Genomic DNA, 22,089 nt, shown 5'->3' on the forward strand with positions numbered 1-22,089 from the left:
ATTGATATTTAACTGGGCGCATGGTAATTATTATCAAAGATCACGATTGACTGCAATTTGATGATCACCAAACTACTCGATCAGACAGTCGTTTGATGTATGAAATATATATATATATATATATATATATGAAACCTTTTATATGGAGATCATCCCAATCCCCTGGATCATCAAGGACTTAAATTTCTCAATTGATTGTATTTGGAACAGTCAATTTTCCGATCCTAGCTATAATAAAGGCAAAAGAGTGATTAAAGTGTTCTAGTGTGAAAGACCGATTAGCACTACTCCTGAGTAGTAGTGAATAATGCGCGCATCTCTTGTAGGTCAACAACGTTGGCCATCAACAACTCAATAATCCAAGATTTTTATTTTAATGGAAATAAATTTGGTAGCCGATCGAGAAAACCTGTTCATACTGATGCACGAGAAATCGGGTAGTTTAACACGTGGAAGGCAGATGATTTTTCAGACTTTTCGACTGTGGATGTACGTGGAAGCTAGGCCAAGACCCAAGAGGTTTGTCGTTTGTGCGTGTTCCTTGACTTTTTCATTTCTTTTTTTTTTTTTTTTTTTTTTTTAATCGCAACTTCAAGTCAAAAACCCTATTTTCACTAATTTCTGGACATTTCCCTGTCAAAACTATAACGACCGACAAGAAAATTCTTGCAAACATATAGAAAAGTGCAATTGAAATGGCCCTTCAAAATCTGGCCAACTTAATTGTTTATTTATTTATTTTTGAAACAAACTTAATTGTTTATTATGTGGCTTGGATCGGAGTGAGGGACATTAGCATCCGGTTCTTCAATTTTTCTTTTTCTTTTTAAAAAAAATAAAATTAAGTACTTATTTTTTTGACGACAATCTATATCCAATTCTTTATTTTTTTTCTCTACTCCATCAAAATATTCGTTCTCATTCTTTAAAATATTCGTTCTCATTAAAATATCCATTAAATCGCATTGAATTGAATTATATTATTTCTCTTTTCATGTATTATTGTAGAATTTTATCCAAGATGAAGAATGGTAAAGAACTGAATATATATAGAGATATTTTAAGGTGTGGTTAACTGTAATTTAAAAAAAAAAAAAAAAGGGCTTGACGAACCAGATACTAATCTTCTACAATCCATTGCAGGCCAGTTTTGACCTTTGTTGAATTTGAACTACTTTTTTTTTTTTTTTTCTTTTTCTTTTTTCTTTTTTTGGCATCAAGAATTCAGAAATAGTAAGTTTAAGGTGTATTTAGGGTTTGAGATTTATATTACTCTATTGTAATTTTGATGCAAATTGTTGGTACAGTTTCCGGTATGGTGACGTGTCGCCTATTGATTCGCTGTCTCCCTCAAACGCACAACCTTGATTCTTGTAAAACAACAAATAACTAGTCGGGGGTGCCGACTACGCCCACTCCGATGCCTAAGTCAGTTCAAATCAATTTCCTGGAAAGTATCCGTAATCTCAAAAGCTCAGAGAGAATATATATAATACCTGGTGTGATGGTCTTATTTATAGGCTGGTAGTTGCAGTCTTACTAGAATTCTTAAAGACCAGTTGGAATAGGAGTTTGAGTTATAGTCTGGTTGAACCTTAATCTTATCCTCAGGGAATTTGAATAAGGCTACAGAGTCCAAATTGCATTCATACCTCTTTAATCTTAATTCTACGTTACTAGTTAGCTATCTTATCCTGTTAATAATGGGATAGAGGCTTATTCCTGATCTTCCGGAATACTGGCCTTATCTCACTCTAAGACAATTGTAATACACTTCGACCAACCCCCGAGGTGATAATATCCGAGACATGTTCGCTTCGAAAGGACTAGGAAATCTCGGAATACTGCCGCACCGTAACAGGGTTGTGGAAGATCTAAGGTGTTATCATATGGATGCCATCTTATCCGAGGTGTTATCATACCAAAACAATCTTTGTATACCGGGTTGTGATTCAACTTCTTGAATGGTCTCATAGCTTCTATCAAATCTGTAACGCCCCGCCTTTTACAAAAATGCGTAAGTGAAAATTTCTATTTCCACGTGACATTACGACATCATCGGAGTTATAATTTGGCAGCGGAATATATTTTTCTCCCTCCTAAAGTCTTAGGAGTTGATAGCATAATACATTAGAGCTGATTGAAATACCTCGAAGCATTTATTAAGATTTATTTAGGTTATCATTACAAGCCATATGCACACTAGGTGCATTAAAACTAGTGCCACAGACGGCACATAAGCATATAACATAAAGAGTAATGATTCACTACCACCTTTTAATACAACTTTTCACCACCTTGTTTATGTGGCAAGGTGGTCCCCCACCTTGCTTATGTGGCAAGGTGGTCCCCCACCTTGCTTATGTGGCAAGGTGGTCCCCCACCTTATTTTATTTTTAAAACCTAAAAAGTAGTAGGGGACCACCTTGCCACATAAGCAAGGTGGTGAAAAGTTGTATTAAAAGGTGGTAGTGAATCATTACTCTAACATAAAAATATATCAAACATAATATTGTTATAATTATTACATGCCATAAAGTAAAACATATTTAAATACAGCTAGCTATTTCTAAGCTAACACATAATCATCCGATAATGGTTTCAAGAATAAACATCAAACTAGCATATGGGTCAATGCTTTCATCTTCCAGATCTGCAAGGTAACTATGCAAATATGGCGTTATCATATTTGCATAGACAAACAAGTGAGTCATCCATTTTTATATTTAAGTTACCATCAAACTAATAACAGTTCATAAAGAATGTAAATGCAAGGGTTGTATGAATATGCATCGTAGTAACCATTTAATTTGGTGTTTTATGATCATCTTTCTTCAGACCTCTTGTCCTAGGTTATCTGAACCCGTTTACGTCCGTTGCCTCCCACTTTGAAGTCTTACTTGTTTTTACTGGAATCCTACCGGTCCCAGCATTAGTTATTTATTAGGACTTCGGACTCCCCTGGGTCACTCTGAACCCCTTGGGTCCACTAATTAGCCTTCATTCCACTTGCTACTACATCAGCTTGTTGATGGCTATCTCCTCAGCCGTTATATTAATTGGACACAACATGCAATGCATGAACAACCACATGCAATAAACACACACCACACAGTTCTAATGAAACATAGAATCATTCCTCAGTAAGCACATCCATACTTACACTTCTTGGTATAGTTTCTTAGCTCATTTTTCTGCATATAAATCAATCCATATCATAAATATATATCAATTATCTATCAAACAAAACATTGTTTATAGACACTCATCTTTTTAAATTTATTATTATCCATTACTTCATTATTTTTGATATGATCACTTATAATAATCTTAAAACCTTGGTTCATGATTTGGTGACGAGGCTATATGACCAATACCACCAAATACGAACTTAAAGGATTTAAAATATATCATAAGGACAATAAAAGTAAATACGATCAACGATTCATGTTTAAGCACCGAAACACAGCGTAGCTCTTGGTGACATAATGCTCAAACATGAATCTTAACAATTAATATGGAATGTTATATGATAAATACACAAGTAATAAAAATGACCTGTGATGATCCAAGACCATCACAAAGCTAAAATAAAACAAGAATAATATACATATATATCCATAATTTCATAAAATTCATAATAACATCAAATAAGATCAAAGAGAGGTATATGTGTTCTTTTCTTGAATTCTTTTCTTTTTAACCTTATTTCTTTTGCACATAACCACATAATGAACATAATCAAGCTTGAACTAATGAAATCAGAACTTAAACCATAAAATCAATGAAACAAATTATTAGAAGCTTACCAAAATACTTCCTAGCACACTTCAAGCTTTGAACCACACAAAACTACACAAATTTCACAATTTTCTCTCTTGATCATGGATGTGTGTGTGTGTGAAGTTTGATGGGTAATGCATCCTTCCACCTTGGTTCTATTTATAGGAGAATGAATGGTTAGGATCAAGTAGTCCTATTTTGATCCAATGGATGAAAGTTGATGCATCTTAACCTTATCACCAAGGTATATGAGTTTCATCATTACTAAGGTAGTGCATTTGCATGATGGTAAAAGAAATGAAATTTAAGCCAATTTTCTCTCTTTCTCTCATGATGGCTTAGCCACAAGGAGGGTTAAAAATGAAAATACAGATCTGGAAGATATTAGGACCAGCTAGTGTTAAGCTTCTAACTCATTTCTGCTAAAAATTTGACAGTTAGATTAATTAGGCATCGGTTTTGGTCAAAAAGTCAACTGTTACCAAATTGAATTCTGACTTCACAGGATTCAAGTATAAACTTAAATATATACAATATTGAATAATTAAAAATCATAAAAATATATTTATCAAGCTTAAATTTAGAGGTCAAAGTTCAACTAAAAGTGCCACTTGGCACCTAAATAGTCAACTATAAACCCAAAAATTCAACAGGTAGACTTTTCACCAAATTTTACCATAGGACAGATCTTTCTTTTGTGAGAACAAGGGTCTTTGAATCAACTAAATCCGAATCTGTTTGACCAGTTTTTGATTCGATCAAAGTTTAAGCTCTGTTTTGAACTTTTATCAAATTGAAACTATGAACATTTTTTAATCAATGAATATTTATTTTCATAAATATTCATATTTATTATTTTGCCTTATTATTAGGTCTTAAATCTAATTTAAAACATTAAATCTTATGTCTTAAAATCTGGGGCGCTACAAAATCTCCAAGGCATAAATATCCGAGATATGTTCGCTCCGATCAGACTAGGAGATCTCGGGATATTTCATACCGTTATCGGGTTCGATAGGACCGAGGCGTCATTATACCTAGACGATCTTCTTCTACTGGGTCGTAACAAATGTCCGAGATGTAACACCGAGATGATTCAAGATTAGGATCCATGTGTCTTCGGGGTTAATTTTATCCCCAACACAAATAAACATGTTTCTTGTTGCTACCGGTGGACGTAAGCCTAAAGTCGATAAAAACACACACACACACACACACACACATCTTTTGAGGAGTCTTGTTTTTGTTTGGGTAATGCAATTCTTAACATCTATAATCTATTTATCAAACTCATTTTATATTGGCTGACATGTTTTAAGCCTAAAGTCGATAAACACACACACACACACACACACACACATCTTTTGAGGAGTCTTGTTTTTGTTTGGGTAATGCAATTCTTAACATCTATAATCTATTTATCAAACTCATTTTATATTGGCTGGCATGTTTTAAGTGATTTTTCATGTTAGTAACTTAAAAAGAAAACAACAAAAAAGCCACTTAAATCAGGGGCGGAGAGACGGGGAGTCGAGAGTGGATAAATGACCCTCTTGAACTGCCAAAATTTTTATACGTACCATATACATAATATGTTTTAAACGATAATTAAATTTTATTGAATTATTTATTTAGTTTATTATTTGTATTCTTTAATATTTTTTAATAAATTTTGTGAAACTATTTTTTTAATCTTGCGATATATAAAATGAGTGGAAATATTAACATTAATCTTTGTCATTTTGGTCTCTCCGTATTTATATTTCACAAAACTAGCACTACTGGAATATGGGAGATTCAGGATTCGGCTTTGATGTGAGTTTTGGGCAAGTCTTGATCGTCTATTTGAAATGGTGGCGTGGAGACATTAGTGACTCCTGAAACGATGTCGTAGCATAATGGAAAAACACCAAGCCAAATGTTTCACTTTGTGTGCTCAAAATCAATCAATACGAACTCACCGGAAGAAAAGAAGTTGGCTAACTAAATTGTCGAGGAGGGATTTGGAAGAAGGACAAGAAGCCGATCGATCCATAAGCAACAGAAGTTTGAAATGCCTGAAGAGAAGCAGGAGTTACCGGTTTCATCTAATTAGTGCTCCAGACCACCTAGAATTTCAGGTTTATATAGAATCTATTGATTCTTAGATTTGTCGTTTGCCTTTCTGTAATCCGTGAATACCTATTTCTTGTATGCTTTTACTTGAATTTGGGTTTATATACCTCTTTTTAATTTTTCATGAAGGAGAGAAATTTTTACAAATTCATTGGAGTAATGCAATCTTCCTTGTGTGCGTGTAAGGGATATAATAGTATTGGGTTTTAAGTGTAATTGTTTCAGATATTAGTGTTTTTTTATCCTCTTTTTAAAGTTGGAATGTTTTGAAAGTGTCTCGTAGTGCTAATTTTAGGGCATATGCTTTAAGAAAATAGGCTGCTACCAATCATGTTTTTTATAGCATTCTCGAGGGTACTCCTATTCTTTCTTTTATTCGGACCCAGAATCCTCCTTTCTAATCTCTTTTCTCATTTATTTAGATTAAAAAAAAAAAAAAAGGTGTAATGGGTCGTTGCAATAAGTGGAAAACGTGTGTAAATAATAATGGTTGATCTGTTAGAGTTAGAGATGTGTAACTGAATATAAGCAACCCAATCCATTAGAGGGGTTTGAAAGAAGTACAGTCCTGTTTAATTAGTTTTTAGATACTTGTAATTGTAGACTTTGGCTTCTCGAATACAGTTATTGTTCAATTCAATACAATTCCATAACATTCAGTCATATTTTCTCCACATTCCATCTCTCAATCCCATTATCCCTTCCAACTTCGTATCCATTATCCATCTATAATACAAAAATACAAAAAGAACCCAGAAATGCATAACAGCGTGTGCGTGTATGGTTGATTTTGATCGTTTGTATTTCTTTGACGACATGCCATGTAATTTTCTAAACGGCTTTCATTATTTAATATTCCTTTAGATGATGTATTAGACTTCATTGCTATGTGGCGCTTGTTAATGAAGTCATGACATGAATTAAGGGGCAGAAATTTCCTATAAATCATATCTAATATTGACATGCGAGAAACATAGCGTGTGCTTTTTACATGCTTTTTTATGGTCCGTTTAAGTTTTCAATTTAAAAAAATGCGATTTAAAAATAATGATTTTGAAATATACAATTTGGAAAAGTGATTTTTAGAAATGCAGTTAAGCGTTTGGCAAAATCATATATTGTCTTTTAAAATCGCAAACTAGCCTTTAAAATTTTGCGTTTTCAAAAAAACAATTTTTTGCGTTTCAAATCGTAATTTTTTAAAAACACAATTTTCAAAAGATTCATTTTTTACAATTTGGTTTAAAAGTACATTTCTTGTCTACGAAATTGTAATCCCAAACGCAACCTTAATAGCCTTAATAAAAAAGCATGTGTTTCTTCCATGTTTAAAGTACACATATCACTCTTGTATGCAGGCTGTAAAAAATTTCATGCAAACCGATTTGTAAGAAATTTCTGTCCTAAATTATGGCAGTGGTGAATGTTATGCCCATTATTATGGTATTATGTGACGGTTATTTAGTAGATGCTGTGGTTGTGGTAATTATTGTTCGCACTCGGCAGTTTCACAAAAACATATACTCAATTTCTGCTGCTTAATTTACATATAGGGTATTAGTATTAACACTCTTAAGTTAAATATTAGTCAATTAATTTAGAGGCTTACAATCGTAGCCTACAGAAATAAAGAGTTCAATTGTTAACTCTCAATTCTTTTAATATGTGAGCTCGTCATTTCCCATGGAAGCGCAATCTACCTAACTGAAACAGTTTCCACTTAACACGCACCCACCCAAACACTCGATGGAATCATCGGATGATTCCATTGTCAAACTGCACTAACACGGTAAAAAACTAAGATACACGGGAGTTGAGACATTAAACTTGACAATACAAAAACTTGGGCGCTATGGTTGGGTAGAGAGTCTAGACTTCCCGCTAAATGGCGGCCTCAGTTCCAGCTACTTTAACACAATCGCCACTACTCTGACTGCTCAAATGGGACACGAACAAACAACTGTCCATGCAGAGTTACCACAGCTGATGTCTGGTGTGGGTCAATTCTTGACGGTAAGCTCACGATCTTGTCAAACAAAACCAAATTCCAATCAGTACGCTACCAATTGAATATATATATATATATATATATATATATATATATATATATATATATATATATATATATATATATATATATATATAATACAAAAGAATGCAAGTGAAATCCCAAATACACACCTTCTTGAAGGGCGTGACACCCCATGGGTTATCAGCATGCTCTGGTTCGCCGCTAATAACAAGTCGTCCCGCTGGATCTGATTGAACACGCACCTAAGCTTGCCAGAGAACATGGTAATGAATACTAATAGCGGTACACAGACCTTGTCATTGGTATATACAGTGAACAAAATATCTAGATTGATTAATGCTACAGTTGTATCTATTGCCACAATTTTTCCATGTTCCAACCTATTAACATGCGTTAAAAATGATGAATCTACTTAACGTTCAGCTGCAGTGATTACATTCTAACTAGCGTTCTTCGTTACATATTTTCTACTTTTATTTTTTGTCCAAAGTGAACCTAGACCACACTGTCAATACCTCTCTTACGTATGTAAACCCACAACCCTGATCAAAGACCACAACCAGGCTAGTTGGCATCTTCTTTATTCTCACATTATTTTTTTATTTTTTACGCTAGTTGAGGATATCACAAACTAACTCTTTAGATTATTCACGTTTTGCTGATCCTGCCATAGGATCGAAAAAAAACTTGTTCCACTCACTGTAGTTGTACATAGCTGGTAATGTGCGCTGATGTCCTCTCCGCCACCATTAAAGAAGAAACATGGTACAATGAAACAGGTATGCAATATAGCAATTTCTAACACTTGCACACCGATTGCCTGTGCATGTATAGATGTCCCAGGCAACCTTAAGCAGCTGCCACATAATTATGGACCACCAACTCGAATAGTCAAAGGACATTGTCTATACAACTTATTAATTTCTAAAAGGAAGAAATTGAATGGGATTGTATAGTAGTAAATGAGAAGGAAGAAAAAAGAATATGGTTACAGGTATGTGTATACTTACCTCCTCACGGAGAAGGCCTGGAACCAAAGCATAGACCTCAAAACAATCTTTCTACAAACACAAAATGTCATTCTAATTAGTTAAAGAACCCGGGAATGCATATTTCAATTCAATAAAAAATTAAATGGGTTATACAAATCTTACAGTTTTCTGCACGTTGATCTTTACCCAATCAGCTGGGGGCCCAATATCAACCACTGCTGTGTCAAGTCTAGCCACATACACACAAAAACCAAAAAATTAACTCAATGCCACAGTATAGTTCGGATCATGGCATCACTCTGTCACATCAATAAACTGTCAACATATAAGAAGTTTTGCTGCAACAAGAATCTTAACTGTGGTTTAGATGCTTTGGTACGGGCAGCTTTGACCGTATGTTCCACGTAAGAAGGTTTCTTCCGTTTAAGTAAACCTAAGAGCAATACACAAAGATCAAACTGAGAAGCTGTCTACCATCTGTCACACTGTTAATGATGAGAATACAGATGGAGGGGTCATACCAATGTTCTTAAGCTGCTTTTCACGCTTTTGCATTGAAATAGGATTCTTATCCTGTATGATACCATTCTATCATATTTCTATATCATTAATAACACCTATGCACAAAATAATGCATAATATTGGAAAAATGAATGCACAAACTTTAATATTCACCAGACCTTAATTATTGGGTCACTAACTTCACCATTACCAAGAAGACGTTGTGAGTGCCAACCCTGCATAGCACGTGCAGCAGCATCCCTACGTGCTCTACCTGATCCTGAAGCCTGCTGACCACCATCACACGCAGAAAGAAGTTCAGAACAGTAATAATTGAGAGACAGTACTGCTTAGAAAACTACTGTTGTCAAGGGAAGTAAAAGAAAATCTTCGATAATTGAGTCAATCAAATGACATGTTTAGCTTTACAGCCACTACAGCTTGAAAACTTAACGTTGGCAATAAATAATATAACAGAGTTGAGCTTTCAATTTGAATTATCTAGGACACCAGGAGCAGAAGGCTTATTAATCTTCATGTTTTGGTGGCCAAAGATTAGAAAAGACACGCGGTATTAGGTCCAGTGGTGGAAGGCTTAATTTAGGAGAGGTTTTAGATTGCTTGAAACAGTAATTCTGTTTGCAGGATTTTCAAAATAGAAGGAAAGTTTTCTCGAGCTTCTAATATCCTGTGTCAGAAGTATCTGCTTTTACAACCGCTTAGCATAAGTAGAAAATGTTCCACCTAAGACTTCACTGAAGGAACCAAATTCTCCAAGTTTTAGTCCATAATATAATAAAGTGTATGTTATTCTAGTTATAGGCATATCCCCAACTCAAATCGGCCTAAACTTGGTCACTTCAAAAACAAAACTCTAAGCAACTCTATTACATTCGTCAGTTTAACTCTTGGGCATGACAGGTGACAATCCACTAGGTAAATAAATTTCCATATGTCTAGGCTGATACATACATACATACATGCACGTACATATACATACCTACCTACATGCATGTGTGTGTAAAAATCATAGCAAGTTCAATATTGAAAGTGGCATAAACCAAGCAATCTAAGAAGAAAATGAAGGACCTTCACTTAGTTCCAATTCTGCACCAAATCTAATGAAAAAGTCCAAAATCAAAGTTTGGTACCTACCTGATTTTCAATATTCATAGGCTCTGCGTGGGAAGCAATAGGTACATTAAGCTCACCACCGTGTGCTTTATGCCTTTCATAATCAAGGAGTGCCTGGAGTAAAGCAAAACAGTAGTAAACAAGTTATTTAACGATTAAATAAATATAGCATGATAAATAATGAAATATTATAAAAGTAAACTAATGAATCAAATGGACACAAACCATAAACAGGTGCGCTTGAAAAGGAGGGCATCATAACATGAACTCATAGACTAAGAGCAACACCACTAAAAAAGAAAACTCCAAAATTATTCAACCAAGCTCCAATAGAGAGTACTTTTCTACACAGACGAGCAAAAATTCTCATTAACCATGACTTTTGAGAAAGATGGGGAAGACATTGTTTAGGCCTTCATGAAAAGAATGGTCAAAATCATAGCTTGCAAATCAGTCTAGTAATTAAATAGCATAATTCCATGTTTCTTAATCCAACAAGAACAATAATACATCATATTTCAGAACGAACATAGTAATGTCACTTTTTATACATATTAGCCATTGTGTGTCCATTTGCATAACACAGTAGAATGTCAACTGTCTGGGAGATATTAGTTAGACGGACCTATATGAAAGACTATGCATCTGACAACGCTGGGGATGCTGAAATTTAATCCCAAGCATATACGGCTATCCACCAGCACCCACTACTGCAGAAAGCAATGCAAAGCAAAAGGTGCAGGACCAGTATATTACACGTCAGAGGAGATACCTCCTTCACAATGAACAGCTTAAAACTCATGTAATCATTTCATAATTCCATACAATCAACCATGTAAAGGTGATATACCAAATCCAATATGCAAGCACGCACAGACATACAACATGAATTGGGGAGTTTTAGGAATGAGAAATATCTCTCTGGAATAAAAAAAGATGACATGAATTTCAACAAACTCATGATTTTGTCAGAGTTTACAAGTGAAAGAAAAAGAATCATGTGACCTTAGTTTGAACAGGTTTGTAATACAAAAACAAGTAAATGTCATAACCTACATAAAAATCATTTTTTGACGAATAAAATTTGTCATAACACTCCCCAACATGAATTGGGGAGTGTTAGGAATGAGAAATATCTCTCTGGAATAAAAAAAATGACATGAATTTCCACAAACTCATGATTTTGTCAGAGTTTACAAGTGAAAGAAAAAGAATCATGTGACCTTAGTTTGAACAGGTTTGTAATACAAAAACAAGTAGATGTCATAACCCTACATAAAAATCTATAAAACAATTGCAAAAAGTAAAAAACAAAAATATCAATCTGAAATCACCTTCTCATAAAAACCTCGGAATGTCCACGAAACTGTAGTGCATGTTCTGCGAAAGGAATAGAAAAGGGAGAGAAAAAAATTAGTTAACATATCCAAATAGAGTACAAGTCCATTTCCACCCCCACCCCAAGGAAAAAAAAGGAAAAAAGAAATCCCAAATTTACATATATGAATAAGGTATCTGTATTTTTCCAAATCTTAATTAAGATTTTAACAAAGACTCTTTTCTTCTTTTTCATTTTTTGCGTTCTATAATCTTTTTAATAGGAACTTTCTTGCACGACATCATGTGGCAAAATATATGACGCAAATATCATAGAGTTGGTCATCCTCATACCTGCAGAGAACTAAGTTACCAACAATATATTTCCAAAGGAAAGTATCCTAAATTTCCAGAGGAGAATTAAAACTATTTGTGGATACTCTATACAAGGCAAGAATTAATCCACAGTTCTTATCTCATATGCAAGGTAATAACAAATTAATTACTAAAAACACATGTATTTTTCCTTACTTTGGGGGTTTGAAAGACTCTCCCACTTGTCGCCACAACTTACAAGAAGTCACCTATCCATAAAGAGAGACCAATAATGTACAACTGTCAGCAACAACCAGACGAATGGTTCTGAAAGCTTCTATTGATGGCACATAATTCAATAGCAGTTAGTAATATTCACTCATAGCACATAATTACACAAAGAAAAAAACTCTAACTTAAATTTTTTAATTCCTGGACCTGGTTTCATCTTCCAGTTGCAGCTTCCATGTATTTTTAGACTTTATTAAACTTCAAGGTACGTTTTGTACTTTTTCTTCACTTTCTTCCTTGTTTAGGGGTGCCATTTTGCATACTCCCTGTGTACTTGTGTTTTACCCCTTATGGTGGCTTTTATAATATATTTAGTTGTCCAAAAAATAGAGACAAAGGCTATACATCATGAAAATTAAAAGGAAAGAACTAACACAAAAGTTCAAAAAAAGGTGGATGTGCCATTTCCAATTATCCATTACTAGTTTAAAATCTTGATGCAATTAGAGTTTGATCAAACCAAGATAAATTTCTAAATCATGACAACATTTAACTCTTATCTTATAGGTTAATCTTGGAAGCATCCTACATAGACAAAACGATACCTACACACCGAAAAGGTAAATCCTTAGAAAACAAAAAAAATAAATACATATTATTATGATTCTCCCGTTTCAGAGCATTGTCATATCTCAGTTCTGATATTTCTGAAAACGCCTTCTTCATTATGATTTGTATAGAAAACATAATACTATTTTCAGTTACATGGACGCCCAAAGTGCATGGTATGTGTCCTACCACATGTCAGCCAAGTAATCAGGAGTAAAAGAATGTAAACATCCTAAACTTTAAAAACGGATATAGCAAGATGTGCTTGAGAAGTCTTCCATATGTCCTGTGACAAATTGCACCCAGAAAACATCATACCAGAATGTACTTATCATATTTCATAGCTTTCATGCCCAATACTACGATTGTACCTCTTGGTACCAAAGAACTACGAATGCATTCATTAATCAAAACTACAGTTTGATACCAAAAAGTATAAATTTGAAAAAACCATTTCAAATTACTATATGGGCATTGTAAATTGTTTCAGTCATGATTAACTTAACCAACCAATCAACAATGGCAATCTAAATTAAGGCACTGAACTAACTTATGCATGTGAAAATGGTAACTTCATTTGAATAAACATGTTCAAGGGAAAACAAAACATACCTTATCATAGCCACCCAATCTAGTCACCGCTCTCCACAACCTTATCCCAATAAGAAGTTTATATACATTAGTCCAAAGTAGGGATTTTTTTCCAACATATCATTAGTAAGAAAACAATATGACTGTAAATGATCAGGAGAAACTCACTTAAGGCAATTCAGACCCTCCCCATAAAACTTAGGAGGCTTGAATTCCATGCTCCTCTCCCTAAAGAAATTTTCCAGCTCCTTCATGAAAGCCGATTGCTCTTCTTCTGTTCCGGATTCAGAACCTTCAGACATATGGTCCTCATCCAAAAGAAACGAGTGCTTTAGGTTCGAGTTTCCATTATTTACAGGCGTAGTAACATCTTTTTCATTCACCTTAACACTGCATTCTCTAGCATCATTCACCTTAATACTGGAATCGCTCCCATTCTGAATTTGAGGTTTTATATCAGAAGGTCGAGCACAAGGTGTATTAGGTTCATTATGACTTGTAGTTGAGGGTAGGGTGTCAGAATTGCCGGCAGTCTTCGTATCATGCACTTGACAAGCTTCAGTTTTGGCAACAGCAACAGCTGGTTCAGCAGTCTCAAGATGACATGTGGTGGTGGTGTTGTGGTCACCGTCTGTATTACTCTGCGGCAATTCAATGTCTTCAGTCTTGACATCGGAGGTGGATCGAGTATCGGGTTTGACTAAATCTTGGTCACCATTTAAAGGGCCCGAGGAGGGAGGAGAATCTTGAGTTGGTTGGTCTGGATTGGACTGCGATTGTGTGATATTGTTATCGATAAGGGAAGATGCAGTCCCATTTAGAGCCGGAATCGGGGTTTCATCCAGTGGCACAGAATGAGGAGGAGCACGAGAGTCATGGGGCTCATGTTCATGCTCATGTTCATGTTCATCAACTTGTGCATTGGGATTGGGCAAAGCAACCTCCATGGTGGCCGCCACGTCTTCTTGTCCACTCTCCTCATTCTCCTTCTCCTTGGAATCACTCATCTTGGCTTCTAAGCACGCCGGTAAATAAATTACTTCCCTGTTTAGTTCTTAAATAAGATAAATAGCAAACGAACAAGAAAAGTAGGGCTCTTTATATATATTTTCCGAGATGAAGAGATAAAATCAGGAGAAGAATGCTGCAAACTATTAATTAACAATTTTCCGAATGTCTGCCAAACCCTAGGTGTTGTTTCTTCATTCCAAATAACATAAAGTAAACAAGTCAAATATAAAAAAACAGACTTTACAATGACCAATCTCCTACTCGGAGAAGCAGATTGCAAATGCGTAAATCCTAACACGTCAAATTGTAATAAAATTCGATCATTTCCCAGAATTTTCTTGAATTTTCTTTTATTTCCCAACTGAAAGTATAAATTTGCAAAAAAAAAAAAAAAAAAACATAAATAAGTGAAAGTAGGAATTTTTGTACCGGTTTCGAAATTGAAGGAGGCTTCAAGCTGTGAGAACAACAAGATGAAGAATAAATAATGATAACGAAGAGCTTTCAGAAACGATAAACCCTAACCCTCTTCTATTTACTTCTTATGTTTTCAGTTACGAATTATTTCGTAATAAATTTAATTTAATTTAATTTAACTAAACGCATTTTATGCCGGGACCGGGAGTGGCAGCACTGGCAGAGTTTACGACACGCACGCGCACTCAACAAATTAACAATTCCATCAAACGACGTCGGAGGCTTCAGCTTTCTGCTAATACTCTGTTTTTTTTTTTTAACTGGGATGCTGTCAACTGGACCGGTTGGGTCCGGGACAAAAAAGGCCCATTTTATTGAGGCAATGGGTAATCGGTTTCAGCAGCAGTTAATGGCGTTACCTGCTCAGGTCTCATGGAGGCACAAAATGCTAACCACGACATTAATTTCGGCCCACTCAACAGGAGCCATACCTTTATTGGTGAGATTCTTTCGAAACATAATAGGTTATTCCACAAAGCCCATGAGGCCAAGATTTCGTTGTACGAAATTGGCTTTTGGAACAACCCATTTAAGGTCCAATGAAGACTGACCAAGAAAAGAGAAAAATAACAATAACAATATTAGGACAAATATAAGCAAAAAAAAAAAAAAAAAAAAAAATCAAATTTCATCATGAGTCTGTTTTGGCTTTAGAACAATGTTTAGATTTAATGTTGACCCTTTTCTTCTAATAACGAATATTAGAAGCTCTTTCTTCAGTATTGTTATTTCATGTTTTTGTAAGTATTGAAATCGAGAATTAAAGACCCTGGAAGCTCTTTTTTGTTTTTCAAAAAAGTCATTGATAATTTATTTTCCATCTTTTATATATGTTCTTAATATGTTTCGCCTATGTATTACCTTTGGAAAAAGTTAAAACTGTTGAACCTCAAATTGAATTATTAAAATAAAATGAAAGGAGTGGAAATGAAAAAGAAAAGCAAAAGATAATCATGACAAATGAAGTGCCGAATACTCTGCACCCAGTATTCACCAAAATTAAAGTTCACCTCTTCCAATGTTGAGTCTCGTTCCCAATTCTTGAGGAAAAAGGAGGTGACCCCTGATATTCCATGGGGAATGAAACTGAACTGTGTCCAACTCCTGAATGCATTGGAAGGTAAAAATTAACATTTTAGCTTCAACGTCTTCAATAGATAGTAAGGATACAAATCTCCATGCGTGTTGATGCTGAAAAGTGGCACAGACAACAAGGATAGAAATAAGTTTGATGGAGATAATTTTTACAACTACTATGAAGAATGGGACTTTGTGTATGCGGAAGAAAAGAAAACAATGAACAAGAAGAACAAGAGCTATGGATAAAAGCTTTCTATGTAGCTTGTATATTGAAGTAAATTGAATGAATGAAAAATTACATTAAAGTTCTGCTTTTATACAGAAAGCAAATAATAACAGAATGCTACACGTCACACTTCAATTATTGACCAACATTTAACACGTGCTCTAAACATTGACCAACGTGCTCTATTCAATAACAAACTAATCGAACTATATAGTTGAACTGAATTACTAACACTTCCCCTCAAGATGAAGGGAATATGTTTAAGACATTTATCTTGGAGATCGAATGATGAAAATGACCAAAACCAAGAGCTTTAGTTGATGATGAGTGTTGATGTGCAACGTTTGGATAATACCATCCTGAATTTTGTTACAGATAAGATGACAATGGGCCTGTTTGGTAAGTAGTTGTGTTGTGGAATAATTATTTGAATAGTAGTAAGGAATGATTGATGTGATATAAAATTTGAGAATGTTTGATAGAAAAGTGAATAAAAAATAATTGATGTGATATAAAAAATCTAAAAAAAATTAGAATGTTTCTTTTGGGAGAAGTGAACAGAAATAGAGGGAGAGTTAGAGTGGTTTGTCAAACAACCCCAATGAACGTCGATGTGCTTAGTTCGTTCATGATACACTGGATTGGCTGCAATATGAAGAGCAGCTTGGCTATCACATAATAGTAAAGCGGCTAAAGTATGAGGAATATGAAGATCTTGAAGCAAACTAAGCAACCAAACAATTTCACAAGTAGTAGAGGCCATTGAGCGATACTCAGCTTCTGTTGAAGATTGAGAGATGATAGTTTGCTTCTTGGATTCCTAGGAAACCAAGGAATCTCCCAAAAAAGTGCAGAAACCAGTGACTAATTTTTTGGTATTCGGGCACCCAGTCCAATTAGAATCACAAAAAGCATTGAGATGAGAGGTCGATGTAGCAAGAAAGAAAAGACCTTGAGATGAAGTTGATTTAAGATATTGCAAAACACGAATTGCTACATCAAAATGAGGTTGCCGAAGAGTATCCATGAATTGACTTAAAATTTGAACTGAATATGAGATATCGGGTCTTGTATTGGTTAGATATAATAATCTACCCACTAACCTCCTATAAGAAGTAGAATCTGCCAATAACTCTCATTTGGCGCGGGGAAGCTTAAGATTGGACTCCATTGGAAATGTAACTGGTTTGACAGCAAGCAAACCAGTATTCTCAATAATCTTCAAGGCATACTTCCTTTGACAAAGAGAAATTCCCTTAGAGTTGGCAATTTCTTGACCAAGAAAGAACTTAAATGGTCCAAGGTCCTTAAGTTTGAATTGAGTATGAAGGAATTGAGTCAATGGAGGAATAGAAGTAGAATCATTGCTAGCTATGATGATATCATCAACATAGCTAAAATAGCAATAAACACAGTGCCTTGTAACTGAGTAAACAAAAAATACTTAGCTCGGGATTGAACAAACACATGATTCAGCAAGGTTGTGAAAAACTTTACAAATCATTGGCGAGAGGCTTGCTTTAAACCATAAAGAGATTTGACAAGTTTGCAAACTCGGTGCTCCCCCTTGCTAGCAAATCTGAGAGGAAGACTCATATATACCTCTTCATGAATATCACCATGCATAAATACATTATTAACATCGAGTTGGTGGAGATGTCAATTTTGTGATGCAGCCAAAGCCAAGAGATATCTCACAGTAGTGAGCTTAGCAACAGGTGAAAATGTCTCGTAATAATCTAACCCTTCACATTGGGTATAACCCTTTGCAACCAACCAGGCCTTATACCTTTATACAGTCCCATCAGCCTTGAATTTGACCTTATATGTGACGTCTCACATCGCCTAGGTATATGAATGGGGATGTGCGTATATGTATAAAACACACCCTTCTTGACACAACGCGTTTTAAAGCTGTGACGGTCATAAACCTATCAGCACTCCTTAGTTAAGTGTGCTTCTGCGAGAGTAGTACACGGATGGGTGACCTCCTGGGAAATTTGGTTTAGGAGAGCCAAAAGCAGACAATATTGTGTTATTGGAGGTGGGTCGTTACAAATAGTATCAAAGCCATTGCCCAGCCTGAGATGGAGGAGGGTGCACAAGCCCAAAAGGGTCGTTAACGGGTATTTACTGGGATGCCAAGAATGGGGTGATCCCATAAGGGTCGCCAGTGGGGACGCTGGGTTCCAAGAGGGAGTGATTGTGATGTCCCATTTCGCCTGGGTATGGGAATATGGATGTGTTTATATGTATAAAACGTACATTTCTTGACACAATGCGTTTTAAAGTCGTAATGACCATGAACCTATCAAAACTTCACAGTTAAACGTGCTTCTGCGAGTGTAGTATCAAAATGGGTGACCTCCTGGGAAGTCTGGTTCAGGAGAGCTAAAAGAGGACAATATTGTGTCATTGGGGGTGTGCCGTTACATTATACACCCACTTACAACCTATAGCTTTGTTGTTAGGAGGAAGATCAGCGAAAACCCAAGTGTGATTGTTTTCAAAAGCTTGGATTTTTGTGCTCATTGCCTCACGCCAATGCTGATGTTTAATAGCTTGGTGGAAGAATTGGGTTCATGATTAGTGAAAACAAATAAACAAAACAGTTTATGGGCAGGAGACACTTTATCATAACCAATAAAAGAAGATTAAGGAAATGGTGTATCAGAAATAACATTGGGATTAGATGGAGAGGAGTGACTAACAAGCTGACAATGATACTGCTACAAATAACCAAGCATGCATTTCTATCCAGTGGATTTTCTAAGAGGAGGAATAAGAGGTGTAAGAGTTGAAATAGAAGATGGAAGAATAGAATAACTAATGTTTGCTGAATCAAAAGTTGGATTGATATGAGAAGTATTTATAGCATCTGATGTAGAGGAATCAAGAAAAACTAAAGGAAAAACAAATTGACCATCAAAAATAGGAAAATGAATAATATCTGAAATGCTGAAAATAAGACAAACAAAAGAATCGAGAGATTTAGCAAAAGAGAAAACGTGCTCATGAAAAACAACATCACTAGAGACAAAATAGGATTGTGTATGCAAACCAAACAACCTATAGGCTTTATGTACATATGAATATCCAACAAAAATAGAGGGTTTAGCTCTAGGGTCAAATTTAGTTCGATGTCTTGTTAAGGTAGAAGCATAACAAAGACAACAAAAAATTTGGAAATGATCAAATGTTGGTGGAATAGAAAATAACATCTCATATGGAGATTTATTTGAAAGAATTGAAGATGTTAAGCGATTCATTATATATGCAGCAGTGTGAATACAATCATCCCAAAAAGAAAGAGGAATATGTGCTTGAAATCGAAGTGATCTTGCTACATTTAAGAGATGTTGGTGCTTTCTTTCAACCACAACATTTTGTTGAGGAGTTTCTACACAACTAAGTTGATGTATAACTCTTTTTTTGTAAATAAAAATCTGCCATGTGAAATTCAGGACCATTATCAAATCTTAAAACTTGATTTTATAATGAAATTGAGTTTCTAAAAGGTTAAAGAAAGATTGAAGTATGAAGTTGTTTGAGTGAAACACAAACAAGAAGTTGGTTCTCTTTCCAAAATTTGATTTAGAAAGAGAAACACTAACAAGAAATGAAAGCCATTTCTGGCTTGCTAAAGGACAGATGGTACATATATTGTTACTATTATCACATGAAATACATGGATTGGTATGAGTTAATAGCCTTATTCTAGAAATAGGTAAATGACCTAGCCTATAATGCCAAAGGTCAGGAAAAAAAAAAAAAAAAACATTCTTTACAGAAGTAGAAAATGTTGGAAAAGAAACAGATTTGGTTGGCACATTGAAAATTGAAGAGTGCATATCCGAGTTGTGCAGCAAGTAGTACAATCCATCTTGTGCTCTACCTACTCCAATTGTCACCCAATGGGGTAGACTCAGTATGAAACATAAGTTAGCAAAGAGTAAAAAACAGCAAGTGATAGATTTAATAAGTTTGCTAACAGATAAAAGGTTGTATGAAAAAGAAGAAATATAGAGAACATTGGTGAAGATTAAGTGAGTAAAAAGTTGGACTGTCCCAATGTGAGTGATAGTAGCAAATTTTCCATTTGGAAGTTTGACTTGTGTGGAAATTTGGGCAGTTATGGTAGTGAACAAAGATAAGGAACAAATCAAGTGATCAAAAGCCCTAGTATCAATCATCCAGGTGTTGGAAAAGGAAATCAGAACAACATTATGACAGGAAGAAAAAATAGAGAATTTGGAGTCAATACCTGTCATAGTCGAGAACAAAGGATCTTGATTGACAGAGCTACCTACTTGATGTACAAAAGGTAGGTCGGATTGAGGCTTGATTAGATTGAGAAGGTGTTGACCTTGCTTTGGAGTAAGCACCATGGACAGATTGTTAGGCAGGAACATGTTGAACGTCAGTCAGAACATGATGAGCCGAATGTTCACCAAGTGGTTTAGGTTTATTAAACCTATAACCAGGAGGAAATCCATGAATTTTGTAACATTTCTCAATAATGTGCCCAGATAACTCCACAGTGACTGCACATAGGACAATCTTTGCGCACAAATTGCTTAAAATTTTGGTTGGGAGTCGATGGAGGTGCTCTTGTCAGTAAGACACTACTTTCATTGAAAGAACTAGAGTGACTTGAATTAGTAAGTGCTCGTTGCATTTCCTACTGCAGAACTAATGGAAATGCCTTGTTGATTATAGGAAAATGATCAAAAAGTAAAATTTGACCATGAATATGGCTAAAAGAATCATTCAAACCTATCAGGAATTGAAAAATTCCTGATGGTTGTAGTCTACAACCGTTTTCAAACCCCACAGGAGTAAACATTAATTGGACGATAATTTGCTAGCTCATCCCATAATCCTTTCATTTGTGTATAGTAAGCACTAACAGAACTATTGCCTTGAGATAAGCAGAAATAGTTTTCTATAGCTGGAAAATGCGAGGAGCATTACTTGGTGAAAATAGTTCCTTTAGATCCTTCCACATGGCCTTAGCCATGGTGATATATATGATGCTAGCAGCGAATCTCCTTGGAAACAAATTTCATGATCTAGGATAGAACCATGTTATTGCATCGTATCCAAGCTTGAATCAAAGGATCATCAGGTGACACCGGTTTAGCTAGAGATTCATCAACGAATCCGAGCTTATTCTTTGCAGTCAACGCCATAATCATTGACCGACTCCATGAGTTGTAATTCTCTCCATTCAACGGTTGATAAACCAGAAGAGATCCTAGACTGTCACCGTGATGAAGATACAGTGGATGAGACGCACCACCGACGATTGTGATGGAAGAAATTGGAGAATCAGAAGGAATCGACATGAGGAGTTAGAAAGAAAATGTTGAAGATTTGAACAAAAGATTTGTTGATTTAGGCAAGAAAATGCTCTGATACCATGTGAAGAATGAGATTGTGTATGCGGAAGAAAAGAAAACAATGCACAAGAACAACAAGATCTATGGATGAAAGCTTTATCTGTAGCTTGTATATTGAAGTAAACTTAATGAATGAAAAATTATATTAGAGTTATGCTTTTATACATGAAGCAAATAATAACAGAATGCTACACGTCACACTTCAATCATTGACCAACATTTAACACGTGCTCTAAACATTGACCAGTGTGCTTTATTCAATAGCTAACTAAT

General features: G+C 35.2%; 1 protein-coding gene across 5 annotated transcripts; it reads right to left on the reverse strand.

The window, feature by feature from the left end:
- Positions 1-7,470: 7,470 nt before the first annotated feature.
- LOC133851588 (AT-rich interactive domain-containing protein 5-like) lies at positions 7,471-15,198 on the reverse strand. Of its 5 annotated transcripts, none has more exons than XM_062288063.1 (13): positions 15,061-15,198; positions 13,789-14,664; positions 13,642-13,681; positions 12,406-12,458; positions 11,892-11,937; positions 10,579-10,671; positions 9,603-9,713; positions 9,444-9,495; positions 9,280-9,355; positions 9,085-9,151; positions 8,941-8,991; positions 8,080-8,172; positions 7,471-7,924 (listed from the first exon to the last, which is right to left on the reverse strand). In XM_062288063.1, exons 2-13 carry the CDS (start codon positions 14,625-14,627, stop codon positions 7,823-7,825), a joined length of 1,623 nt encoding a protein of 540 aa, XP_062144047.1. In that variant the 5' UTR covers positions 14,628-14,664; positions 15,061-15,198; the 3' UTR covers positions 7,471-7,822. The 5 variants fall into 5 exon arrangements, with proteins under 5 accessions (XP_062144047.1, XP_062144049.1, XP_062144048.1 ...); XM_062288065.1 differs by having other exon boundaries at positions 13,789-14,632; positions 15,061-15,197; XM_062288064.1 differs by having other exon boundaries at positions 13,789-14,635; positions 15,061-15,197.
- Positions 15,199-22,089: the final 6,891 nt, after the last annotated feature.

The sequence above is a fragment of the Alnus glutinosa genome, chromosome 12 (assembly GCF_958979055.1).
Source record: "Alnus glutinosa chromosome 12, dhAlnGlut1.1, whole genome shotgun sequence".
In the NCBI taxonomy this organism is placed as follows: Eukaryota; Viridiplantae; Streptophyta; class Magnoliopsida; order Fagales; family Betulaceae; genus Alnus; species Alnus glutinosa.

Coding starts and splice junctions, on each gene's coding strand:
- LOC133851588 (XM_062288063.1), bottom strand. CDS start 14,627: ATGAGTGATTCCAAGGAGAAGGAGAATGAGGAGAGTGGACAAGAAGAC. Junction 9,356..9,443: donor AAAGCAGCTTAAGAACATTG/GTATGACCCCTC, acceptor TATTGCTCTTAG/GTTTACTTAAACGGAAGAAA. Junction 9,152..9,279: donor ACCAAAGCATCTAAACCACA/GTTAAGATTCTT, acceptor GTATGTGGCTAG/ACTTGACACAGCAGTGGTTG.